Source organism: Trematomus bernacchii, unplaced genomic scaffold (assembly GCF_902827165.1).
Source record: "Trematomus bernacchii unplaced genomic scaffold, fTreBer1.1, whole genome shotgun sequence".
Lineage (NCBI taxonomy): Eukaryota > Metazoa > Chordata > Actinopteri > Perciformes > Nototheniidae > Trematomus > Trematomus bernacchii.
The window spans coordinates 3,486,063-3,513,668 of NW_022988098.1; the positions used below are offsets into that span (position 1 = coordinate 3,486,063).

At 43.9% G+C, this 27,606-nt stretch overlaps 1 protein-coding gene across 10 annotated transcripts in view; it reads left to right on the forward strand.

Moving 5' to 3' along the window:
- Positions 1 to 23,686, forward strand: part of LOC117475532 (nuclear receptor coactivator 3-like) — a 37,357-nt gene extending 13,671 nt beyond the window's left edge. For 2 of the 10 annotated variants that reach the window (XM_034121786.1, XM_034121788.1), the window contains exons 2-23: positions 7,557 to 7,624; positions 11,002 to 11,106; positions 11,382 to 11,542; positions 13,101 to 13,201; positions 13,398 to 13,572; positions 13,685 to 13,876; positions 14,226 to 14,312; positions 14,595 to 14,738; positions 15,421 to 15,568; positions 15,657 to 16,228; positions 16,569 to 17,542; positions 17,640 to 17,763; positions 17,986 to 18,225; positions 18,394 to 18,606; positions 18,749 to 18,866; positions 18,993 to 19,164; positions 19,618 to 19,980; positions 20,269 to 20,619; positions 20,738 to 20,981; positions 21,057 to 21,246; positions 21,406 to 21,679; positions 21,955 to 23,686. In XM_034121786.1, coding sequence (XP_033977677.1) covers positions 11,021 to 11,106; positions 11,382 to 11,542; positions 13,101 to 13,201; positions 13,398 to 13,572; positions 13,685 to 13,876; positions 14,226 to 14,312; positions 14,595 to 14,738; positions 15,421 to 15,568; positions 15,657 to 16,228; positions 16,569 to 17,542; positions 17,640 to 17,763; positions 17,986 to 18,225; positions 18,394 to 18,606; positions 18,749 to 18,866; positions 18,993 to 19,164; positions 19,618 to 19,980; positions 20,269 to 20,619; positions 20,738 to 20,981; positions 21,057 to 21,246; positions 21,406 to 21,679; positions 21,955 to 21,966 — 4,941 coding nt within the window. In that variant the 5' untranslated portion in view covers positions 7,557 to 7,624; positions 11,002 to 11,020 and the 3' untranslated portion in view covers positions 21,967 to 23,686. Of the gene's footprint in view, positions 1 to 7,556; positions 7,625 to 10,987; positions 11,107 to 11,381; positions 11,543 to 13,100; positions 13,202 to 13,397; positions 13,573 to 13,684; positions 13,877 to 14,225; positions 14,313 to 14,594; positions 14,739 to 15,420; positions 15,569 to 15,656; positions 16,229 to 16,568; positions 17,543 to 17,639; positions 17,764 to 17,985; positions 18,226 to 18,393; positions 18,607 to 18,748; positions 18,867 to 18,992; positions 19,165 to 19,617; positions 19,981 to 20,268; positions 20,620 to 20,737; positions 20,982 to 21,056; positions 21,247 to 21,405; positions 21,680 to 21,954 lie in introns of all 10 variants that reach the window. The other 8 variants (XM_034121787.1, XM_034121791.1, XM_034121793.1 and 5 more) reach the window with 8 other exon arrangements.
- Positions 23,687 to 27,606: the final 3,920 nt, after the last annotated feature.

The window sequence follows — 27,606 nt, forward strand, 5'->3', positions numbered from 1 at the left end:
GAACAGGCTGTTGGAGATCCCCATTGGCTCTCTTGCTGATAGTTGGTAGGCACACACAAAAAACAACACTCCTCAAGGAGCCTCATATAGTCCCTTCAAACACATTCAAGCCTGTGACATAAGATTTTCAACAACATAATTACTCTGTAGCTATGTCAGTTTGACAATAAAGAACCTTGAACCTTGAACCTTGATTCAGCGTTTTCAAGCAAAGAGTCCTTTTAGGCCCCGTCCTCACGGAGACGAAGTCAATTTCAAAAAAGTCTTCAAAATCGGCTCAAGAAACTTGTCCGTCCACACAAAAACGCTCAAACGCTGGAGACGCTGTAGTACATATGCCGGGCCTGTAATGCGGCTTTCACACCAGCGCTTTTCCCTTTCTAGCTCCTAGCTAGAGCTTTTCTGGTTCAGCTCCGGTTTCCCTTTTCAGCTCCCGCTCTGTTCACACCGCCCAGAGCTGCCGCCACTGCGTCATGACGTCACCGTTTACATCGCTGATTTTCTCCCCAACGGAGCTCACAACAACAACAACGGGGGGGGGGGGGAAACTGCGTCGGGTCGATGATCGTGTTGCTTTTAATCATACGAAGCCAGATTAAATTAAATAACGACTTCTCCAACCTTATACTTTTCTCCAGAGTGCCGTGGTTCATTGTTTATTAATGTGCTCAGCGGCATTTACCGACCGCTGCAGTGCTGGCTGCTCTTCCACGGGAGTTTATTCTCCCGTTAGCTCCGGGTTAGCTCACACGGCTCTAAAGTATTCACTGTCTGACTGTCACACAAGCAGCTGATACATATCCCCAGTTCCCTTTAAGTGAATGTGTCAGGGATGCAAACTTGTCACCTTTCGGCGAAATTCGCCGTTTTGATTCCAAAATAGGTCGTTTGTGTGATTCATGTAGATCTGCAATAAAAATATTTTTGGGGTATGGGGGGGGGTCTGGGACCCGGAGTAATCTGCGGCCGCGAGCTGTTATGTGCCATCATGACACGCATGGTGTTCTTTTTTTATATATTATAATGAAGCGAGAGCACAAGTCTTCCTGCCTGTCAGCTCTGCTCATGGATGTATAATAAGGCTCTGCTGCTCCGGGATGAGGGTCTAGCTTCAGCAGCTACATTACCTACGGTGCGTTCGTTAATATTAACTGTGCGGGCACAGACTGGACCGCTGGTTAGAACGGGGTGTTCAGAGCAGAGCTCCCTGTCGGAGCGGCAGAGCGTGATGTGCACTGAAAAGTGTTTCTGTCCCAATATTATTTAATGAATCGTTGAGCTAGCTAACTAGCATACATGCATTCAGATCTTGTACTTGAGTAAAAGTAGAAGCACTCGGGTCTTGTACTTGAGTACAAGTAGAAGTACTCAGATCTTGTTCTTGAGTAAAAGTAGAAGTACTCAGATCTTGTACTTGAGTAAAAGTAGAAGTACCAGAGTGTAGGAATACTCTGTTACAGTAAAAGTCCTGCATTCAAAATGTTCCTCAAGTAAAAGTAGAAAAGTATTATCATCAAAATATAGTTAAAGTAGCGACAGCAAAAGTAGTCATTGTGCAGATTGGTCCATTTCAGAATAATATATATGATATGTTTTATAATGATTGATCATGAAAGTGTTCTCAAAGCTGGTAAAGGTGCAGCTAGTTTGAATGACTTTGTATACTGCAGGGTAGCTTGTGAATTTACTCCAGGTGGAACTAAAGTCTGATTTAACACTTGATTATATTTCACAGCATTCATCCACATCTGTAAAGTAACTAAAGGTATTAAATACATGTAGTGGAGGAAAAGTACACCATTTACCTCTGAACTGTAGAGGAGAAGAAGAACAAAGTAGCAAAACATTGAAATACTTAAATAAAGTACAAGTATCTCAAAATTGTACCCAAGTATAGTACTTGTTGAGTTTATGAACTTGGTTACTTTACACCACTGGCTATAAAGATAGAAAGACCGCCTTGCACAGAGGCATGAAAATACATTTTCAAAATGCTCAACAGTCCTGCCAAAATTATAAACTGACTGCTACACAATTAAAATAAATGCTTAAATATATTTCTATTAGATGTGACTCTTTGGCGTTTCTGTTATTATTAACTGCTGCTTTAGTTGTTCTGACTGCTAAAATCCTCTGTTATTCCTCATTTTAAAGCCGATATTCCGTGGGGTCGGGGGGCTCGGATCCTTGTCACCTTTTTCATACCTGATGAGTTTGCATCCCTGATGTGTGTCAGTCTGAATTGACGCTGTTTGGTGTCAGTCTGAATTGACGCTGTTTGGCATCACAACGCTGTTATGAAAGTTTCTCTGGTATAACATGGGTGATGTTAGCATAGCAACCGAAGCTAAACTGACTACTTGCTAAGCCGTTTTCTCCAGGCACATTTTACCGGCGTATTTTTCATTATGATTCTACTTGTGATAGTCGGACATGACAACCTGTGCAGCCCATGTATTGATTCCATCCGATAGCTGCTATAATAACAAACAAAACGTCTGCCTGCTCTCCACAATGATCAATAACAGCGAACGGATGGTCAAAGTAAGGTACAAATAAACAGAATCACACGAAGCCTGGTTAGTGTTGCCTGACTTTATAAAGTGTGTTTTTTTTTTATAAGTGTGTGGTTGCCTTCTAGTCACTTTGCTCAGCGCTACTGCTTGTCGGCAGGCATGACGAGACTCTTGAGTCGACCCATGTTCAGGGGAGGTGGGTTTAGTTTCCTGCACGCCTCGACGTAAGAGAGACGTAAGCGACACCGCCTCTAGCTCCGAAGCTCTTGCCTCTAGACCGACAATTTTTTGGAGCTGGAAGTGAACCGCATTCCGGAGCTATGACGCGGCGCCGCTGCGGTGTGAACAGGAAAAACCGGCGCTTTTCCAGCTCCGGCTCGTTTTTTCCTGAAAGGGGCATTAGTGGCGCTGTATTTCCACCACAAAATACACCAAAAGCAGCGAATAAGACCCCCCGAGCATGGTTGCCATGGTTGCCTGGTTGCCCTTCTGGTTATTCTCCGTGGTGGATTTAGTAACATGTAGTTCATGTAGTTCTCCATGTCCACTTGTTGCTGATGGTTGTGGTAGAGTTTAGATTTTGCACTAAAATCTGTATTACATTACTTTACATTTTTACACTTTTATCCAAAGCGACTTACAATAACCAATTACAGGGACATTCTCCATTGCATTACATGTTACTTGTTCGACGCTTTTATCCAAAGCGACTTACATACTCAATACTGTGGGCAATCCCCACAGGAGCAATTTGGGGTGAAGTGTCTTGCCCAGGGACACAACGACATGTTGACTGCAGTGGGGTTTGAACCTGTGACCATCTGATCCCCATACCAAGGCTCTATCCACTGCGCCACGCGCCTCCCAGGAGTAACTAAGGACTAAGTGCCTTACTCAAGGGCACACTAGTGGTGGTGTTCCTGGCGGGATTTGAACTCACAACCTTCCGATCTTCAGCCCACCTCACTATCCATTGGACCACCACTATCCCCATTAACCCCTGTATCATGGTCAGTAGCGTCTGGAGCATGAACGCAACCCTGTGATCCGCCGTTGTTGTTGTTGGCGAAACGCATCAGCAATGACGCGGGGGTGAGCAGCAGAGGTGGGGAGAGGCGGGGTTATGGCGTCATCAATTCAGGAAATGATCGTATAGGGCGTACACACGGAGCCGCAAGCGTTTCGTCTCCAGACTTACCCACTTTGGGAGCCGTTATCAAAGTGTGTCGGATTCGGGCTCCGAAGCCGCGGCTCCGTTTCGGCTTCGTGTGGTCGAACCGTCTAAACGATAAAGAACTGTAGCGGATACAACTGAAATCGTCTCCGTGTGGACGGGGCCTTAATCAGACTGAAAAGTCTTCAGCTAGTTAAGCAAGCTAGCACACACGCATATTTGGCTGCGTTTCCATTATAGGTTTTAGCCAAGCCCCTCAGGAAGTGAGCAGACCGTTGAAGCAAATGTTTCATAGTGGCAGAATTATGCTACCAAAAACCGACCATTAACTTGCATTGGGAAAGAGACATCTGTAAATCAGCAGATATTTTCCTTTTAGCTAAATAAATTACCAAGTACGAACACTTAAAGAGCCTTTAAACTTTAGCCTATCAACGTCGTCAAAATAGGCTAAAAGCTGAATCCAGAGCTATTTTACCTCTACATTTATATAGCCGAGATGTGGCGCAGCGGATTGGAGGTGGGGCTTAAGACGATTATAAGTGCACATGCTTTGGGCCCAGATCCCTGGAAGATCCTGGTATTTTTGTACCCAATAGTAAGGACATTTTTGAATCATGTGCCACTACCTGCGTGTTTGGAGTCCCGTTCCGCATCAAATGCAAAAACATCTAAATTAAGAGTCTTTGTATGACTAAACAGGTAACAACTCCAGACTATTTCAGGCTAAGAACTTCTTCCTTATTTACGCTGTGATAGACTTCCTCCTTGGTGATAAACAAGATAAAACGATTATTCATTCTCAACATTAGGAGATAACATAATTGCTTGATATTTTGAAACTCTTACTTAATCTTCAGTATACTTGCCCGTAAATCTCTCTGAGCAGCAGGTGCCCCTCATTTCCACTTCTCAGGAGTAATGTGAAAGAAGGCTCATCGATCCTCATTTGCCCATCATTACTCAGTGCACTCAACACCGAGACTGTCTGAAATCATTTCCTCCTTCACTCATTCAGTACTCTCTAAAGCCCCGGCCACACGAGGACGATAACGGTCATATCTGCTACAGTTCACTATCAGATAGACGGTTCCGTTTTTTATTCTTATATAGAGTCGTTATTCATTTGTTTTAAAGCTCAATAAATAACAAAGAAGACCTTTGACCGGCACTTTTCTAATTTTGTCCGGAAGATTTAAACTTTAACGGACATGTTGACCGGCGAAAAAAATTCTAACTGAAACTCTGCTGCACGGTCCCCTCGTCCCTTGGAAGAGGCGGAGAGGTGGGTGTTTTTCATCTGCTGGTGGACTAACCGGAGAGAGGGAGAAAAAGAGCCAGAGCGTCCACAGCGGAGAATAAACAGAAGGGCAACCACGGCAACCATGCGCGGGAAGTCTTCTTCGCTGCTTTTGTGGCAGACTACAGCGCCACTTACAGGCCTGGCATATGTACTACAGCGTCTACAGCGTCTCCGGACACATTTCTGGTGCCTGTTGCGTGTGGACGGAAGACTTTTTTGATAACGATTGCGGTCCGTTTGCGTTATCTTCCTCGTGTGGCTCCGGCCTTAATGACACATACTTAATAGTTAGGCGAGCATTTAAATAGAAAATTCTGGTGATCACTGAACATTTTTGCATTATCACTGAGAGGTGTAGAGTTGCATGACTGTCATTTTATAGATTCTGACACTCATTTGTGAAATTGTAGATTACATTAGATTGGATTTACTTTATTGATCACAATAAAAAGCAGCATGTTAACAAGGCATTGCACATTAGTTAAAAGTAAAATCGAATAGAAATTAAACGAACATTACATGTATGTACATATCAACAGTAGACAAGGCATATCTGTGTAGAGTATCTCAATTGAATACACATAATAAATATACAGAATAAGTTAGAATACAATAAAATGAACCAAACAACTGCTAACAAAATGTAAAAGTAGCAAAATGTATACATGATATGAGTGTGCTAAGTAGTAGCAGTTTTAAAATGCAATGAGGAATCAGTATATATCACACTTTAGTTTTTTATAACAATACAAAGTAAAAAACAAACAAGTTGATTAGTGTCAAATATGTCAATGTCAAATATCCATTGCCACCAGTATCTACATTTTTTCCAATGGATACCCAGCCCTGTTTATGTCGTGCACCGTGTCCTCTCTTCTCCCCTCCCCCTCCCAGTTCTCCCGCCTCCTCCCCCTCTTTATTCTACTCAATCTGCCTTGACTCCTCCTCCTGCTGCGGACCATATTCACACCATATATCCCCCGGTTTGAATTACATTTCCCTTCCAGAAGTTACTGCTGTGTATTTGTTCATGTGTCAATAAACAAGGACACAAAACACAGGAGTTCACACAGTTTAACAATTGTATTGGACAAGATGCCCATATATTATTATTACACACTGCTTTCTCACCCTAGTTTCTGTGAATTGGTGATTTGCTGTTGTGGCGTTTGTAAGAGGCGATTCAGAATTATTAAGCTGTGTTTGGACAGTTGACAGACAGGGAACGCTTTTCTCTCTTTCTCTGCGATAAATTATTCAGCTGCAGCATTAGCTCAGTAGCAGCTTGACGTTTAGGCCTGATGTGATCAGTGGTCTGTGATGGAGGAACACACACACACACACACACACACACACAGTACACACACACACACACACACACACACACACACAATGGGCAGTAGAATGCAGGCTTGCAGCTACTGTGGTTATTGTGAGTTAGACTGTTTTATTAGAAACTATTAAGGCTACCAATAAATGCTAGTGTGTTTTTTTGTTTAACATTTAACAGCAATTGTGGAGGTTTCTTTCATTAAAGCCATGCAAAATTGTAGCTGTATTATGAGCAATTTGAGTGTGATTATTATTAGATTTTCATTAGGAGAGAACATGTGACAGGCTTGTTACAGGGATGATGGTGCTAAAGGTCACTGTTTTGGGATCAGTTTGTACCCAAACACTGAAAGCCAGGCCACACCTTCTGTTAGGACCATATGACGCGTCCCTTGACATGAAAATGTGGCTAGAAAAATGAAAGTAAACAATTTAAAGCCTGAAATTTGAGTGTGACATTGTAAAACAGATGATAGTGGCCAGCTCAAGAGAGATTCCTTTCTGTTGCTTTGATTACAGCTTATCCAATTGCTCTGATGCGAAAACAACAAACCCCCAGAGGGCCTTCTCTACTGTGATTATGAATAGCATTATAAGTGCTGAAGGTTATGGAAGCTTTGACATAATACTTAATAGCGCATGTCTGACATCTCAACGTTTTGAAAGCAGTGTATATGTTCTAATTGTAGGATAAAGAGGAGACATAACAATTATTTTACTATAAATAATGACCAAGCAACACATAAAACATTAGTCATGTGTTCAGTAAGGATAGCTTATTGGCCCATCAGAGTATAAATTAAGAGTTCGCCACCACCTGATAATTGTGCAGGGATTTCTGGCCGTTTTGGGGATAGATTAATAATTGCCACACTTTGTTGTTCTCTTAATACTGAGGACAAAAGCTTGTGATGCCTCTGATGGCCAGCAGCTAATATCGATCAAGGTGTGCGAGTAGGATCCAGGCGACAGGGGTCCAGCCTGATAAACAAAATATGTAAATAGGGTGGACGAGTGGTAACATTTCCAGGAAAGGGAAGTGATGACGCAGTGGAACGGGCTGAGGGGAGGACGCAAACAGGATGCTATCTGCAGTGGCTTCCTGTGCATTTTTAGAAATCGTTTTTTTTCCCATGATTTTCAGTGAAAGCTAAACATAAAAAGGGCAGTGCCATTATGGATTCACGTTAAGACTTTCAGAGTTCATGACCTTTCCATTTTCTCTTTCCAGGAGATGTTAAGACATTGAAGCGACACTAGACCCTGAATGGAGCTTGACTGGGGCTTCTACTGGTCAAGGTGAGCATGATGTATAACTTAAAGAAAAACACACACTCACACACACTTGCCAGGTAGACAGTCTGTCAAAAAATTAAGAAATGGTATTATTTTTAACTATGATATGTTGTATTTCTCACGTTGGCAGCTGTTGTTTGTGTGCCTCATGGTTTGTCTGACATATCTCATCTTGTCCCTGAGCAAGTTTCACATTGTCAAATGAAGCTGATTCAGGTCAGTGGCAACCTGCCAGGCCTGTTGAGACTCATCTGTGGTTTTGGTTGGCTGCTGCTCGCAATCTCTAACTCTGCTCCAGAAGTGCTGTGTGCGTGTTTTTTTTTAGATTTCAGGCAGTCAAAGTCTTTTGGAAGGAGCAGAATTAATTAAAGGGCCCATGTCATGGCCATTTCCACTGATCATAATTCCATTGTTGAGGTCTACTAAAATAGATTTATATTGTGCAATGTTCCAAACTCACATTGGTTTCTCATACAGCATCTCTGTAAAGTATGTGTATTCACTCTCTGTCCTAAACGGCTTGTTTGAGCTCCTGCCCCCCCCCTCCCTGTGAGCCCAGTGTGCTCCGATTGGTCAGCTCGGCCACTCTGTTCTGATTAGTCAACCACCAGAGAGGCTCCGCCCATGTCTAACACAGTGTTTTTTCGGCTCTGAGCGGAGCATCAGTTTTTGTATAAGCTAACCTACGTTTTCTAGTTGTTCAGTGTAGTATGCCAACCTACTATGAACAAAAGCTAGTGGTTCATATTAGGCTAGCAATAACGTGTTTACAATTGCAATCTTATACGGTAGTCTGCTACGTTCGGTCATTCATTGTAGCTGGCATAAAAACAATGTTTTTCCTAGCATGTCTAGCTATAGGTAGCCTTGTTGTTTAGCTTTGTAGCATACATGCTAGGAAAGCCAACTATAATGTAATTAAGTTTCGCGACTGACCATACGGTAAATCACCCGGAGTATACTGTATAAGAGTATTTCGTGTGTGAATGCAGACATTCTCGTGCTATGAGAAACATGTAAGGCCATCTGCTGACATTGTAGTTGATATATGTAAACGCTAGCAACTTCGTTAGCCCAGTTAGCGCTGTTTTATGTGTAATAAAACCACTGTGAACAAAAGCTAGTGGCTAGTGGTTCATATTAGGCTAGGAAGAACGTGTTTACAATTGCAATCTTATACGGGTAGTCTGCTACGTTCGGTCATTCATTGTAGCTGGCATGAAAACAATGTTTTCGTCTAGCATGTCTACCTCTCGGTAGCGTCGTTGTTTATCTCGGTAGCATACACGCTATGAACGGTAGCTCGGTTAGGAACGCCAACTATAATGTACTGACCGTAGGGTAAATCACCCGGAGTATACTGTCTATGAGTATTTCGTGTGTGAATGCAGACATTCTCGTGCTATGAGAAACATGTAAGGCCATCTGCTAACATTGTAGTTGATGTATGTAAACGCTAGCAACTTCGTTAGCCCAGTTAGCGCTGTTTTGAACTGAACCTGAGATTCCAACAGTATATATGCTTGGCTGGCAGAGGGTGCGTCATAGCTCTGGGCGTGGCTACTGGGTATCCAGACGTCACGATGCCCAGGAAGAACATGAGAAATCTCCAACGAGGCGTTTTGGGGAGGTCTTTTCTGTGTTAGAGTTTTACTCGCTACAGGGTGTACTTTGAGGGTTTTTGACTCTGCAGACCGTTTACATGCATAAAAACCTTCCTAACACACAAGGGGACGGGTAATAACCGGAAAAGCATGACATGGGCCCTTTAACAAATGACACATACTATTTTCAATGTAAATTGTGTCGTGTAGTTTAAATCCCTTGCAAACATAGTTGTTTAAGTGAAGTTACAAACAGACTGAGCGGTTTCAACATTGTTTCCCCATGACCAGAACTGTGTACACAGCCATACATTCCCTGTTCTCAGAAAGGCCCCCAGCTCGGCTTGTTTGTCCATTTTCAGGATTTGAGGCTGACTGAGGGCTGATGTCATCTTTCTCCACTGCTGCAGAGGTGAGCCTTAGGACAGACAGCAGGAAGGAAGGGAGAAAGAGAGAAGGGAAGGCATTGAGAGTCACAGCCGGAGCAGGACAGGCAGATTTAGAGAGGGGTGGTGAAAGGTAGACGGACACCAAGCATGCGCTGCAGATTTATGGCGCGGAGTGCTTGTCTGAGACTTGGTGCTCCTGTAGGAGTAGTAGTGGTGAATGGGCTGCGTGTCCTAGCCTGCAGTTTGCGGAGCAGGAGTTGCATAATGGCTCCCATCCGTTCTATACTTTTCCACTCTGGAATGAGCTCACTCTGTGTTTAAGAGTTTGTTTGTGTGTGCGGACGCAGAGTCGAGCATAGAGTCGTATCTGGTTGTGAAGCAGCATGCTACAGCTCTGTGTGTGTGTTTCTGGGTGGGAATCGGAAAACAGCAGTGACCTTAGAGGCTGGTTAGAGAGGTTTCCTCTAACGTGAACTTTGAGGGGGTCAGACACAGGGCAATGGCAGAGCAAGACAACAAGGGCAGGGTCCACAGCCCAGTACTGCTACACCCAGGGAGGGAGGGAGGGAGGGAGAGAAGGGAGGGACTGCCTCGGGATGGTATGGGAGGAAACGGCAGTTAAAACCTATTGGAATAAAGAGCGGATGTGGCCTAGTATGGAGAATGCGGATAATTCTTACTAGTCCCTCGCCTGGATTGTTTCTGGGTTCCACGTGCATAAGCAGTGGGTATTTTTTTCCCCCCAGTGCCGTCCCATGCAGTTAGACAGAGAGGAAGGCTGGTGAAAATGTGTCTCTAGCTGGGACAGCAGCTAAAACTCTCTTGCAGACTGTGCTGCGACATGCCTGGACATGAAACTGTTCTGGAAACAGTTTGTGTGCGCTGTGTGTTGCCGCTGCTAGCAGAGTGGTATCGTTCTAGCGGGCAAGCTGGCTGAACGCAGAATGACCCATCTCCCCCGAGGCGCCAAATCACTACATCATCATCAGTCGCTCCTCACAGTGGAACAGATGAGATTTCACTCCCATCAGGCACTAAGCAGGAACCAAGGCTGCTTTACTAACTGGATAGTTTACCCTAATAAATCTGTGGGAATCTACAATCTACTCTCGCCTCAGAAGTCACTTTATTTATAACCTCAGTAGCTTCTTTATTTCTTTCCCCCATTACTTGACACTGAGCTCTCAAGGTTTGCCTGGCATAAAAAGTGAACTTTGCAAAGAATTGACGGCTGAAGGCATGTCCCAATCCACACTTATCCTTTGATTTGATTATACCACACACATAAGCATATAAAACCACACTCCCAGTTCATTCCCTCTGATCATGTTGCGCTCCCTGTATGTGTGTATGCATGTATATATGATGTGCAGTTTTGTGCTTTCAGGGGCTGATATGCGCTGAAGATGAGTGGCATAGGAGACAACTCGTTGGAGCCGCTGTGCTCCGACCGCAAACGTAAACTCTCCACCTGTGACACACCAGGCTTAGGGTGAGTACTGTAACTTCTGTTGACTGTCAGTCGCAAATCAATCATTGTCCGCTGCTGTTTTCGGTATGAATGTCAGCAAGTGCACGAGGTCGCTTCCTCCCTACTGCCCCCTGTAAACATCCCTACCCCCCTTCATCTGGTTCAAACGTATGTCTTCTGCTGCCATCGAAGTATCCGAAGCATCCCAGCCAAGGCCGTATGGCCTGCATACGGACGGGGCATGGGGAGGTGAGGTTGTCATAGTAACGTGTCTAATCCCCTTGGCGCCTCGGCAGGTGTGACAAGCGTCGGAGGGAACAGGAGAGCAAGTACATCGAGGAGCTCGCGGAGCTCATCTCTGCCAATCTCTCCAACATTGACAGCTTCAACGTCAAGCCTGACAAATGTGCCATCCTCAAAGAGACTGTGAGACAGATCAGACAAATAAAAGAGCAAGGTACCCACACTGTACACTCACACACTCACACACTCACACACTCACTATCATTATTATTGCTTTTATTGCATTTGTTACATTACATTTAGCTGAAGCTTTTAACTTGCAAGTACATGAGCTTTCAATAAACCATACCAATGTTAGTGCTACTGCATGTTGGAGCCAAAATAGCAGAGCAGTTTCACATCGTTTTTTCTTACCGCATTTTTTTTTTAATATAATAAGCCTTCTTTATTAAACCTTTTTTTGTATTGTTTTAGTTGGCTGAATGGGGCTGTTTTACACAAAATATTTTTGCTTTCAAATGGAATATTTCGCTACAAATAAGCCAAACCTTTCTTCGTTTTTTCTTTTTACAAGTCGAGGTATTTATTGTGTTGGTTATAAATGAATTTCTATCATTAATTGAATTATATGTTGTATTATTATATAATTTTTTTCCGGTATTTTCTATGGGGGGTAAACAGGGACGTTAGTTGGGCTGGATCTCTTAGCCTGCAGGACAGATGATGCCGTGATGAAGTGGTGTTTTGGTTCATGGCCAGGCGGCTTCAGACTGACAGCCAGTTTGGCGTTTTGTATCGCTGGGGGTAAACGAACACCAGTAATTGAGACCAGTCCTTGGTGGTCGTGGCTCAAGGCTGTCAGTGACAGTGTGGATCTGTTAGTGCCAAACCGTGCTCCTCGCTGCGAGACGAATGACACTAGTGGTGACTCAGGAATCAGACCTTATAGAGAGTCGCTGCTGCCTTCGGGCCATCTTCCAATCGTTTTGCAGATTTGACATTAGATTGGATATTCAAAGGAGGATATTTTCCACCTGTTTTACATTCGTTGAGATTATATCTGTGAGGTTAAGTGGGTGAGGAAGAGAAAGAGCAATAATATTGGAGTCTACCCCGAGGGTCACAGCTGGCTACTGCTGGCCCCGGTGTTATGCAGCCAGGTTGCCATAGTTACAGGATGGCTATGATGGAGGGCCTGTTTTCTCTTCTCTTTTCTGTCTGTTGTCCATTTAACTCACCTTTTCCCTCCCCCTGTTTACACATCTTTGCGATCATTGTCTCCTTCATCAAATTAGCCTTTGCTTTCTCTGTTTGCTCATACAACAGCTAGTTTGAATTGGAAATTGAATTAAATCCAGAGTGGTATTATTTGTCGCCCTGCTCAGTGTCCGCGCCACAGATGGCCCTGCTATATAGAGTGGTATCTAACAAAGCCTCAGACACATGCTGGTTTTAAAAATAGAAAGGCATGCTAATTATTCATCCGTGACTCATGCTGCCACCTGCTGGCTGGAAAGACAATTATCTTTGCATAAAGAAAGCACCCACAGCAAACTGTACAATAGGCAAAACACCATTATACAAAATGTATTAAACTGTCACTCAACAAAACGTGCAGGTCATGTGCATTTCTCCGAGGTCTCTAGTCTTTCCTTCTGAACCACAGCTGTTCTAGTCCAGTCACACCATGGAAATGATTTCTAATGTATAAAGTAACAAATACAAATCCACTGGCATATTTAACTGTTGTTAAATTACTCATCTGTCCTCAGGAAAGAGCACTTGCAGTGATGACGATGTCCAGAAGGCGGATGTGTCCTCCACTGGTCAGGGGGTCATTGACAAGGACCATCTGGGACCGCTGCTCCTACAGGTCAGCTCGGGGACAATCATTGGGGGGGGGGCAACAATAATGACCTGCCTGTCCATATGCTGTGCCAGTGCTTTGCTGTCATTGCTCACTTAAACTTGATAGAAGTGTCTCAGCTGGTTAATAGAGGCGCATCAATTGTAACTAAATAAAGTTAATCATCATTTCTTCATTTTTTTTATGGCACCTATGTTTTCAGGCCTTGGACGGTTTTCTGTTTGTGGTCAACCGAGAGGGCAACATTGTGTTTGTGTCCGACAACGTGACGCAGTACCTGCAGTACAAGCAGGAGGAGCTTATCAACACCAGCGTGTATAATATCATCCACGATGAGGACAGGGAGGAGTTTCACAAGAATCTGCCCAAGTCTAATGGTGAGACAAGGGTTCAATCACACAGATGTATAAATATATGAACATGAGTACTCGATAACACACGTATGAAGTCGTGTTCATCTGCTCAGCCATTGCCAATTTCTCTCCATAGCACCGAACGGGGCATCGTGGAGCGGAGAGGCACCCCGGCAGAAGAGCCACACCTTCAACTGTCGCATGCTGGTCAACTTTGGTCACGGTCAAAGTCATGGGATGCCAGAAGAGAGGCCGGGTGGCCAGCGCTATGAGACCATGCAGTGCTTCGCCCTCACTCAGCCCCGAGCTATGATGGAGGAGGGAGAAGGTAAATGTCACGGATGAAAGCTTCGAATATGTATTTCTTTCATTCCCCTGTTGCTGTTGCTGAATTCCCTATGGAGATAAAGGTTAAGGTTTATCTTGTATTTTATTTTAGATTAAAATAATGTGAAAATACAACTGTTAAAATGTGGCAACTGATTTCAGTTCAATTCCATTGAATAATGCTGAAGATATGATTGAACTAGCAGCGACGTTGTAGAATACATTTACGTGTGTTGCCATGCCTTCCACTGTATTTGTAGGTATATTTTTGATGTTACAAATAATACCATACCTACAAAATGATAAATGTCCAGAATCTCAACTGATCATTGTGTTGTCTCTTTACTCAGATTTGCAGTCATGTATGATCTGTGTGGCACGACGCATCATCCATGTAGAGAGGACGGAGAGGTTTAGCACTCGCCATGAACTCACTGGTAAGTTTCTACTGTGTTATCTCTATAAGATGAAAGTCATTTCTCACATTTAATCAGGTGGCACGATCTTTGGAAATATGTTCTTAGGCACTGTGAGCTAGCATATGATGATGCTGTGTACTTAGAAAAAAAAGAAAAAAAGAATGTCCCCACTTATACTCATAACTTGTACTGTTATGGTTATGGGACCTTTAAAGCCATGTCATTCTTGTTATTTAGAGATTCTTAAATACACAAAACCATACTCACTGCATCTATCCATTGGTTTATCTTGTCTTGCAGGTAAACTGATTGAGATTGAGCAGCAGGCCTCTCTAAGCACCACTATGCGCCCGGGCTGGGAGGACCTGGTGAGGCGCTGCATGCAGATGTTCCTCAACCGAAGTGAGGGACAACCGTGGTCCTACAAACGGCACTATCAAGATGGTATGTTTAATCTGAACCTCCCTCCCTAGTCACTAACACAAAAAGCATAGCATTCATGCATCTGGTGCTACATCAGCAGATGCTATAGCAACTTTATATTTGCATTTGTTTTTAACATTAATGGATTAGAATGACAGCATGGTAACAGACATTGGCGAGCTCTGAGCCATTATTAAAGGTGTCAGGTGTGATTTGGTCATTAACAAAAGTATTCAAGTACCCGAACATGTGTTACGTCGATGCATTCATACGTCACGATGAGTATCACTCTTGACTTCATGTTTGTTTTTTTTACTTATCTAACAGACCGCAGCCTACATTTGTCTTTGTCAAACTTTAGCAGCTGTTATTGCAGAATTAATTGGGTTAGCTTCACATTAAGAGCTTTTAGACGGTGACCACTGGAGGGCTTTTTGTTGCACAGTATCTATATGGAAGATTTATTGTGACTGGTATTAGCGAGTGAAGGTTGAGCAACACATTTTACCGTGCCTTCCTTTGTGTCTTCTGAAAAACACATCTGTGTTGCATTGATTATTTCACAAACGGCAAGAATATATCAGATATATGGATATTTATTCAAGTTACTGCTTCAACCTGGCACGGCTGATTCTTAGCACTTTTTTGAATGGTTTTGACTTGCTATTTTTGGTGTTTTCAATTCTCCTTTTCTCCACTCTAGCTTTCCATAATGGTCATGCGGAGACCCCTCTCTACCGCTTCTCACTCGCTGACGGCACCCCAGTCACAGCCCAGACCAGGAGTGACCTCTGCAGGAATCCCAGCACCAATGAACCGCACTCATACCTCTCCACACATTTGCTACAAAGGTAAAAAAAAAAGAAATGCTCTCCAAGATTTGGTAACTGTCTTGCTTAGTTTCATATTCTATTATTAACTTTATGGATTCCATTGTAGGGAGCAAAATGGTTATCGAGCCAACCAGGGAGCAGGTATAAGGCCTCAAACCATGCCTGTGAACAACCCCAACCAACAGATGAACATGAGCCCAGCGGGGGGCATAAACAGAGGCTACGGCATTGCGGAGCAGAGCAACATGCCACAGAGGGGAGCGCCGTCGTACACCGGGGGCAACCGCATGAATCCCATGAACCAGATGAATCAAATGAGTCCCATGCATCAGATGAACAACATGGGTCAAATGAATCAGATGAATTCCATGCATTCAATGAACTCCCCCATGAACTCCATGAACCAAATGGGGCCCATGACTCAGATGGGCCACCACAGTATGCTTCAACAGCAGCAGCAGCAGCAGCAGCAGCAACAGCAGCAGCAGCAGCAGCAGCAGCAGCAGCAGATGGGTCAGTTCCATGGAGGAGGTGGAGGCGGACCCGGTGGTGGAGGGTACGGGATGACCAGTCCCCCCCCTGCCAGTCCAGGGATTAATGGCCCCCCACACAACGTCATGGGTTCACCCAGAGTCAGAGGAAGCCCAAAAATGGGTGCAGGCCCCTTCTCTCCTGGAGGTATGAACCAAAACTTTGTAACTCCTGAAGACTATTACATGTAAAAAATCTAACTTCCTCAGAAATCAGAAATCCTTTATTCGTCCCACAGCGGTGAAATGTACATTGTTTCAGCAAAGGGGACAGTGCAGTTGCCTTACATAAAAAGAAGGAATCACACTCGTATAATGAAAATGAATTGCATTAAAATAAAAGTACATATCCAGAGTAGAAAAGATAGGTAGCATTATTTCAATTAAAAAAAATCACAACTTTTTAACCACATTTTGTGACATTTCTATATTTTTTGACATTGTTACCTTCCTGGATTGTTGATATATCTGTGGTTGTTCCTCTGCAGGTATGAACTCTCCCATGAGCTCCAGTCACCCCGGTAACTCTGGAGGAGGATTAGGAAGCACCACCTTCTCCAGCAGCTCCTTGAACGCCCTCCAAGCCATCAGTGAGGGAGTGGGCAACCCGATGCCTTCCCCCCTCACCTCTCCTCCCCCTCACAGGCCTGACAGCTCCCCGAGCATCAACTCCACCAATCAGGCAGCTGGAGGGGCGTGTAAACCCAGCCTTCCGGCCTACTCTGACTCTAAGAGCCCAGGCAGCTCACTGGGGGTTGCAGGAGAGTCTCAGCAGCATCCGCACACCCCCACCAGCGAGGGGCTGCCCGAAAAGCCCGACAGCCAAGCCAGTAGAGAGGCGGGTCCTCCCGGGGGAGACTCCAACCGACGGGTCCCGGACACCAAGAGCCACAAGAAGCTTCTGCAGCTCCTCACCTCCCCCACGGATGAGCTGGTGCCACCTAACCACACACCGAGCTCCGGCCCCTGCTCCACGCCCGAGGCTAAAGAAGGAACAGCCGGTGTCACGAGCCCCTCTTCCTCCACGGGAGTGTCCTCCTCCACGGGCGGAAACCATGGCGCCGTGTCTTCCTCCGGCGCACATCTTACCAGTCAGTCGCTGCAGGAGAAGCACAAGATCCTCCACAAGCTCCTGCAGAACGGGAACACTCCTGACGAGGTGGCTCGCATCACAGCCGAGGCCACTGGGAAGAGCAGTTTGGAGGGCGGGGCAGCTGAGCCGGGGCCCGTCGCTGCAGGGGGGGCGAGAGGACCAGAGTCAAAGCAGGAGCAACACAGCCCGAAGAAGGAGAAGCCCCACGCCCTCCTTCACTACCTCCTCAACAAGGATGACTCTAAAGAAGGTGGGGATGTCAAGCCAAAGCTGGAGGAGCTGGAGGGGAGAGTAGCTCAGGGGCCAGGGGTCACCAGCTCGGACCCCCACTGCATGGATGGGAAGGTCAAATTGGAGCCGGCTGAGGTGGTGAGTCTTATGCCCCATAATACTAATTTGTGAAATTGAGTTTAAGATATTCAGTAAAGAATGTTTTTCTAATCTTTGGTGTGTCTCGATGGTTCAGGCGGAGACACTGGAGACCATTCTGGGGGTCCCAAGGAACACTTCTAGCTTCTTCTCTGAACCGGACTCCAGAGCAGTGAAAGAGGCAGGAAACAAACCAGGAAATATGCCGGACAGTTTACATGGTGAGTCCATCAATCTATTTTAGTATCGTAATCAAATGTAACACTGGTTAATGTGGAAAAACACAGAACATAATGCACGTCCGAGACACTACAGCCATAGTCTTATATATAAGTATTGCATGAAATATCACACTGTAGATGCTTCCTTGTCAGGGCAGTGTTAATCACACAACCTATATGTGTTGGTATGTGAACTTAAATGTGGTATTGTGTGTGCTCCAGAAGGGGTAAGAGGCCCCATGCCTCCAGCTCAGCGTAGTGCCTATCAGAGAGCCTTGTCCATGGATGCCAAGCCCATGGGAGGAGAAGGAGCGGTAGGAGGGGGGCTGGCCGGCAGACGAAACCTCCCCTGTCCCACACTGATCAAGCAGGAGAAGATGGATACGCCGATCCGACCCGGGCCCATTCCCAACGGCTTTCCAGGGGGCATGGGTGTGTGTCCGCCACGAGGCAATCCAACAAGTAAATTAAAGACTTTAACTTAGCATGCCCAAGAGTCCTGGGATCAACAGAGTAGAAAGCATGGGGATAATACTATTATTTTTATATTTTTTTCTAACTAAACCAATTAAAAAAAAAAAATAATTACTTGAGAAACATACTGATAAAACATTGTTTCTGGTCTTTCAGGAGGGATGGGCAGAGGAATGGGAATGCCTCAGAGGCCTCCCATGTCGGCACCAGGCGACTGGGGCATGCAGAGGTCCAGCGGCAGCCCTGTGGCCGGACCAGGACACCCTGGCATGGGACGCTCCGGTCCAATGGGAGGACCCATGATCAACCGGTCCAACAGTGTTCCCGGAAAAACCCGCTCTATGCTGCAGCAGCAACTCATGGATATGGGTATGTTTTGCATTGAACTGTAATGAGAGAGACATGATATGAATAAAGATAATATCGGTATCAGAATCATTTTCTGGACTTGTGTAATTTGATTTAAGGTGACCTCTTATTGATCATTACCTTCCCATTTTCCTCTCTGCAGGTACCAATGAAGCCAATATGGGTATGAGCCCGTTTGGTGCACACGGCCCCACACCTCGGTCCCCGTCCTGGCCGGACTCTGCTATGGGAATGGACAGACCAAAGACTAACACAACCAGGTACACCTTTTTTGCACCTCACCCTATGCTTCCAGATGTTTTCCAACTTTGAACTAAAGATGGTGTTGATAGCTTCTGTGATCCCAGTCAGTGGTGTAACCTTTCCTGTGTGGTTTCCTGTGTCAGGGACCAGTTTGGGCACCCCCTGGAGGAGCTGCTAGGGCCTCGGGTCAACAGCGAGGGTCCGAGTGATGAACGGGCACTTCTGGACCAGCTGGATTCTCTGCTCAACACCACTGATGTTATCGCTCTGCAGGAGATTGACCGAGCCCTAGGCATCCCTGAAATAGTAGGCCAGGTACTTCACTTACTAGAGTAAAAGTATTAGATTTAGCATATACAATAAATGAAAACGCCTTACTTGGTTGACAATTGGGAATATATACATTTGTTATTCTTTATGCAGAAAGCGTGTGCTTCATGAAGTATAAAATATGACTTAATGGGTGCAATGCACATTTTATATGCATAAAATGTTAAGGTATTTAGTTGAAAGCTTGATTTCAGATTTATAATACCAAATAAAATCCACAAATAATTGATCATTTATCAGTAAAAAATAAGTTCATCTCCAACATTAAAGAGAATATCATTTGAAAATATAACATGTTTTTTTTAATGGTCTTTGTGCAGAGTTCATAAATAAATGATCTATCACTAGTTAGACAAAATGAATTCCCTTATCTGCTTTTTGTTGATATTAAAGTTTAATTGTCCAGTCTGAATGAAATGCATCTTGTCTGTTCCCCAGAACCACAGACCTGAAGGCCAGGAGCGAGGGCCGGTTCGGCGCCCGCAGTCGGAGCCTTTCCCCGGGCCCGAGTCCTCTTTAGGCATGGACCAAAAACCCATGTACAGCCAGGGCTACCCTGGACCCCCGGGGCCCTCCGCTATGGGCATGCAGCCCGGTTATGGTGGCTCCACGATGCAGGGCCAGTCTCCAGGAAACTTCAACCCCATGATGAATCAAGTGGGCCAGACTGGGGGCTTCCCTAATATGGCTGGTGGCATGGGGGGTATGGGCAACCCGCGTTCAAACATGATGAGGCCTCGCATGATGACCGCCACCAAGCCTCTGAGACTGCAGCTGCAGCAGAGACTGCAGGGACAGCAGGTGATCTCACACACACACACACACACACACACACACACACACACACACACACACACACACACACACACACGCACAGAGACACAGACAGACAGATATACACGTTAATTAACATGCCATAGGTTTTATGCTCTGATAGCTGTCATTTACACTTTCAAAAATGTTGATTTAAAGGATTGATAGTTCATTACGATCAATTTCCGTGATATAATCCAAATGTGACACCCAGCAGTTAACATAACAAAAACAAAAACTTCAATATTTAACTCTTCATCTTGTCATATTTTGCAGTTCATGAACCAGACCCGACAAGGCATAAAGATGGAACACGCCTCCGGAGGAAACCCTGCCATGCATTCAGGCATGCAACCCGGCATGCAACCCACAATGCAACCCGGCATGCAACCCACAATGCAACCCGGCATGCAACCTGGGATGCAACCCGCAATGCAACCTGGGATGCAACCCGCAATGCAACCTGGGATGCAACCCGCAATGCAACCTGGGATGCAACAAGGAATGCAACCTGGGATGCAACCCGCAATGCAACCTGGGATGCAATCTGCAATGCAACCTGGGATGCAACAAGGAATGCAACCTGGCATGCAGCCCAACATGCAGCCTGGAAACATGCCTGGCCAGGTATGTAATCTGCACTTACTCTCACTAATATAGTGTGCCTTCACTTGCCACTTTTTAAATGTCATCTCCTATGGCACATTTTGAAGTGTTAATGTCAAAGTGTGATATTTATCTGCAGCCTGGTTTCCTGAACGCGCAGATGATGGCTCAGCGCCAAAGGGAGATGATGACCATGCAGATCAGGAGGCAGCGGATGATGATGTTGATGCAGCAGCAGCAGGGGCAGGGCCAGGCGGCAGCAGCAGCAAGGGGCTTCAGCCCTCCTCCAAATGTCACCGCACCAGGAGGCATGGAGAGCCCCATCGGAGGCCCCGCCATGAACCAGCCTGGACAGCAGGGCTTCAACTACGGAGGTAACTACGGTGAGTTAACTGAGATGCGGCTGTGTGTCATTTTCTCTTGGATGTTCCACTTTAACTTTGTTCTTGTTGTTGTAGTTGCAGGGATGAACCAGCAGGGGGACCCATCGTTCATGGCTCCTGTTAGCAGCCCACCAGCAAACATGATGCAAGGAAGAATGGCAGGCCCTCCTCAGACCAACATGATGCAGGGGAATCCCCAGGGAGGGGCCATGTACCCCTCTGGAGAAATGAAAGGCTGGACACAAGGCGGCATTCCCCGCAGCAAGTATGTACCGCCAGGCCTCGTTCAGCAAAATAATGTATCCATTATTCAAGTGTAGCTGATGGTAACCTTTTTAGCATCATATAAGGTTTTCCCTTGTGTTTATTTCTGTCTGAGATAAATGGCCTGTGTTTAACCTTGTTTTGTTTTTATTTTTTTTAGCTCCTACCCCCAGCAGCAGTTTCCCCAGCAGGGCAGCCAGGGCCAGTTTGGACCCATGATGATGAACAACTCCTCCATGGGTGGAGCAGGGCCGGTCAGCGGGGCCGGTGCGGGCCAGATGGGCCAGATGCCAGTACAGCGGCAGAGCCAGATGCAGAGCCAGATGCAGGGCCCGATGCAGGGCCAGATGCAGGGCCAGATGCAGGGCCAGATGCAGGGCCAGATGGGCATGAACCCCATGGCAATGGGCAGAATGCAAATGGGACCTGATCAGGTTTGTAAAACATTGCAACATAGGAGTTTTAAATTATAATATGTAACATTTCCTAATGCTTGAATATAGGTAAACGTATATTATATATTTTGTTGAGTTGTGTTCTCACAATATCCTATATGTTCACAACAGTTTTCATACCTAGAATTTAGAATGTACTCTATCCATTTAATGAAATGTATTCATTGAATTGAGGTTGTTGCCTGAAATGACAATGAATCCCCTTTGAGGAAGCATCCATCTTTTTCAACCCTCGATTGTTTTTGTCTCTGCAGAAGTATTGCTGAGGACCGGTGGCAGAATCTGGATCCTTTCAGCTGCAGCAGAGCGGTCTGAGCCCGAGAATAGCTGGACCTAAACACACACACACACACACACACACACACACACACACATTCAAAAACACACGCAGTAAGAGTTCTCCGGCATTATCTGTGACACAGGCACAGCAGACCACTCATCCTGGAGGACGTGGGGCTAGACGGACTAACGTTGGGCTTCATCCCCGATTGAAGCCTCAAAATCTGTTGCCCTGTGAAGGTGATGCACAAACACAAAGTACCTGTGTGTGTGTGTGCGTGTGTGTGTGTGTGCGTGTGTGTGTGTGTGAGCGCTGCTGTCGGCAGTATTCAGCGTCACGGCCAGGCTGCAGAACTATGGTACAACGAGCTGTGGCTGCACTTTACCAGGAAGCTTCTGTGTGGAACAAAGATCGATGCAATATGTCTTCATCATTACAGCCTTACTAGAGATTCAATGCCTTCACAACAATGGGTTTCTTTTATTTCTACTTTGGATGCGCCTCATTCTTGAAGTCATCGGAAGCTATAAAGCACAGTTATCTACGTTATGCAGATCGGAGCAATAACTCTACGCCTCTATGCTTTAGACTGTAACTGAGCATCCTAACACCTGTTATAAGCAAACAAATGGTACTGCAGTATTAGATGTCTCTGTGAATATGAATTGTAAATATTCTACAAAATATATCAAACATGCTTTTTAAAGGCCCATTATTGCACAAAGTATGAGACCTGGTTGTATTTTTGTGTCCCATAGGTCAATGCCTATTTGGTTGATTCTTATTATTTTTTTAATGCCGTTGCAAATATTGCAGGTGTGTTCGGGGGTTTCCTTCCCTTGTTTGTCATTTTTCTGTATGCTGTATTTTTTAATTTTCCAAAAAGTCATGTATTCCATGTTTTAGCGAGGCACTTTTACTTGTGACGAGGATCTGACGAGTTGAAGGTTTGAGCTTGTCGGAGGTTTTATTGGCAGATGGCGGAGGTGGTTGATTACGTTAGAAAAATGAAATTATTTTTGGGGGCTTGGGAGGCGTATGGGTTTTGTCTGCAGTACAGTAAAGAGGAATGTGCTCCTCAATGTAACCTTGCAATGCTTCCCCCTCCCTTAACCCTGTCGAGGGTATTTTATTCACCCCCATCTTATGTTGACTGTTAGTCTCATCTTGCCGAATCTACCTTTTCAACATGCGCAATCCAAAGATATTTTTCCACATCTCTGTATAGTCTCCAAGGTTTCTGGTGTACATTTTTAATGATTATATTCGTCTGAAGGTGACTGGGGTACATATCATGGATCTGGTTTTTGTACTGTAAGCATGAGAAGAAGTTCCTCCACAGTGAGAGGCGTTCAGTGCAGAGCGAAGAGGACTGGAAACTCAACAGAACGTTTTTACATCCAGGAAAAACAAACAAAGCATGTTTTGCTGTGAAAGAGAAATACCAATGGAATGCAATCCACTCCAAGACATATCCGTATCTCTTCTATCTTTCAGGAAATAACTTCATTTTATGTCAAGATGTTGTTTTTTTTACTTCAGGAAACTTTGTAGAGTTAAAATGAAGTGCAAAAACGAGGCAAGAGATCATTTGGTTTGTTTTTTTCTTTATTTCAAGGTAAGATAAGCTGTCATTTTACAGGATGTATATTACAGATTTGTTCTGTTGTTGATATTGATGTAAATACAAATTTCTATTTAAACACTTTTGACTCTGGTTGTCTAATTATTACCCTCTGACTGCAGTTCACTCCCTGACTATATTAACAGTAAATATCAGCCACTATTGCACTGACAAAAAGTTGATCAAAGAAAGTGAATCAAAGCTAACTCTGTCAGTATCGTAATATAGATTACATTACATTACATGTTAGACGCTTTTATCCAAAGCGACTTACATACTCAATACTGTGGACAATCCCCACAGGAGCAATTTGGGGTGAAGTGTCTTGCCGAGGGACACAACGACATGCTGACTGCAGTGGGGTTTGAATCTGTGACCCCCTGATCCGAACACCAACGCACTAGTCCACTGCACCACACGCCTCCTAGATGTTTCCACAAAACAATTTTTGTTTAAAGAAGAGACATATTTTCAGAACATTTACTAAAAATAGAGCTAGTGATGGATGTGTAAAGAAAGACATTAGATGTTAATGTATACATCATCAGTAGCATGTTTACTCTTTAACAGAGCTAGTATTAACTGCTTTGTATACATAATTAAAGTTTAATGTGACGATTATTAAAGGTCGGCCCCTCCGAAGGCTCACAGGACACATCTGGGGCGGGTCATGATGATCTTGAAATAAATCACTTTGATCAAACAAAGCAGATGTAGGCTAGTCTTTTAATTGCAAGATGATTGACTTGTTACCCTTTTGTTTACCTCTATAAAGCGTCTTTGAGCACCTGATAAATCGCTTGATAAATCAAATGTATTATTATGAATTTTAGGCTGACCTAAGGATGCAGACGCAGAACGTCCAGCAAATCACACGGTGTGGGAATTTATTTACAAGGGATGGCAAATAGCCAGGCCACAGACATGGCAACACTTAAATCCAGGAACAATTCAATACAACCTACAACCACACTTCCCAACCTAATGGTAAAAAGAGCTGCTTTATATAGCCCCAACATTTAGGCTGTACTATAAAAAGGGGTGTTATGTACAAATCTGTTTTTTATGACAGTGATAGAAAGACAACACAAACATCACTGCAAAATAACAAACATACATGAATTAAGCTATACATAATTCATGTACGAAAAACTATAATATACTAACAAACATACATGTCAGGGAGATACACCACTTTCCTCCTTCTCTTTTATCCCAACCCGGAAAAATAAATGTGGATGCTGTTTCCCTGGGGACGCTTTTTAGCGACGGACCTGGGGACAGGAGACCAAGCCCCCAGGAAGTGCGCCGGACTCTGATGAAAATATTCGTGCTGGCCAAACGGCGGTACTACACTTCCTTTTGGTTGCCAGGCCCGGAAACACTTTTTCCCATTGACTTACATGGGGAAAGAGTGGTCTGTAAATCGTTGGATAATTTTTTTTAAACTAAATAAACTACCCAGTATGAACACTTGTATAGCCCTTATTAAAAACATTCGTTCCTCAAGTTGTAAAATGTGCTAATAACGTTATTCTGAGAGTTATTTCCCTCTGCATTATGAACGCGCATCGAACCCACGGGACCGCGCCGCCCGGCACGTTCATGTTACGTGTTCAGCACTACATGCGTTTATCTTTACCCATGGATGCACAATAAGAACGGACCCATATCGCCTTACTGCCAGCCCACGGAGCTGTAATAATGGATATATTGCACATGTTTGCTGTAATTCATCATTTATAAAATATTATACTACATGGGCTGTATGATTAAATCTTGTACCGTAAATGTTGTATTAAATAAAGTTAATATTACCGACGTAGATTAACGTCCCTGTAGCTTCTTATTGCACTAAGAAGCTTATTGCACTGTGTGTATATATATATATATATACAGTGCAATAATTCTTTCATGCTAAATGAAGCTCTGTTGCTTGGATATCACTAGATCCTGTTACAGCGTAATATAAAAGTACATAACGATTGATGTGTAAATTAGCATAATTACTAGCTAACCGCTAGCTGCTAACTGCCGCCTCGTTAATATCAAATCTATCATAACAAACATTACCATGCTGTCATGAACGTGCGGTGCTGTTACGTGTACGCAAATTGACGTGCTTGATGTGAACGAGCATTTTGGGGGGCATGGTTAAAGTTGCGCATGCGCTATGAGCGCACATACGGGTACTTCTCAGGCATGCCGGGTAATCTGTGACGTTTCGCTCTCTCAAAAGTTGGGCCATTTTATCATCATGCGCGAATGAGCAACTCTCATAGGAATGAATGAGGCCCCGCCTCCCACGCTGTATCCAGTTCTTATTATACATCCATGCAGGAGACAGGTGAGTGTTTTACTTTTTACATGTGACGTTATATCGGTACTTGTTGTGGTGATGTGTATCACTTGTCTTAAATATACTTATATTACTTAAGTTCAGAGATATGTAGTAACTAAGTAGATTTACTCATGCACTGTACTTAAGTAGAAGTTCAAGATTACTTGAGTATTTCAATTGTTTGCTACTTTGTAATTTATACCCAACTCAAATTCAGAGGTGAATAATGTACTTTTGTTCCACTAAATGTATTTAATACCTTTAGATACTTTCCAGGTATTGTTTGAAAATGTGAAATATAATCAACACTTAAATCAGACTTTAGTTAATGCACCTGTAGCTAAATTCACAAGCTACCCTGCAGAATACAGTCATTCAAACTAGCTGCACCTTTACTAGCTTTGATAACACTTTAATGATCAATAAATATAATCAAATCACATTATTATTCTGAAAAGGGCCAATCTGCATAATGAGTACTTTTGGTACTTTAAGTATATTTTGATCCTAATACTTATGTACTTATTCTTGAGTAACATTTTGAAAGCAGGACTTTTACTTGTAACAGAGTACTACACTCTGGTACCTACTTTTACTCAAATACAAGATCTGAGTACTTCTCCCACCTCTGCTTAAGTAATCAAATCAATATGGAGAAACTGCACATTGGAATTTGTCCTTGCAGTCAGTTTTTCCCGATTAGGATTAGTTTCATTCCATAGTTCAGGATATTCAATCAATCAATCAATCAATCAATGTTTATTTATATAGCCCAATATCACAAATGTTACATTTGTCTTAGTGGACTTCACAGTTTGTACAGAATATCAGTATGACAATACGACACGCTCTGTCCTTAGACCCTCACATCGTACAAGGAAAAACTTCCAGATAAACCCCACAGTTTAAAGGGGGGAATGGGAGAAACCTCAGGGAGAGCAACAGAGGAGGGATCCCTCTCCCAGGACGGACAGACGTGCAATAGATGCCGTGTGTAAATCGAAGAGATAATACATTTTACAGCATAGGTAGACCAAATGTTTGGAAATGCATGTGTCTATAATAAGAAGATGAATCCACGAGGATGTCAACAATCCTGTGGGAGCCATCAGGGAAGTAGTATGATGAGAGTCAGGCAGGACCACAGTGACAGGTTCAGCCACGACTCGAAGTCCAGGACTCAGATCAGGACTCAGGATAGAGGATCCAGGACACAGGACTCAGGATCAGCCACGACTCAGGATCCCGGCGTAGATAGACAAAAGGCAACCCAACAAAACACACCGTTACAATTGAAAAACATGTTTTCCTAGGTTTCTAAATTGTTCAACATATCTGGGATAATGTGAGTGCATAACTCCGCAAATAATAAAATGTGAACTAATAATAAATAGCACAGGTCTAGTCTTTTACGTAGACATATTAATACAAAAAGGTTACGTAATATATCATTAAGGAAATGTAATGATAGCTACCATATAGAAGTTCTCTGTTACAATAACTACATTTAGTAAAAAAAAACGCATCAAAACATACTCAACAATGCTTTATAAAGAACCATTTTTTGAATATATTATAATATTCAAATACAGAATTATTAATCATTGATATAGCATTTATATTAATTTAAGTTGCAGTAAATTATATGTGTATTATATATA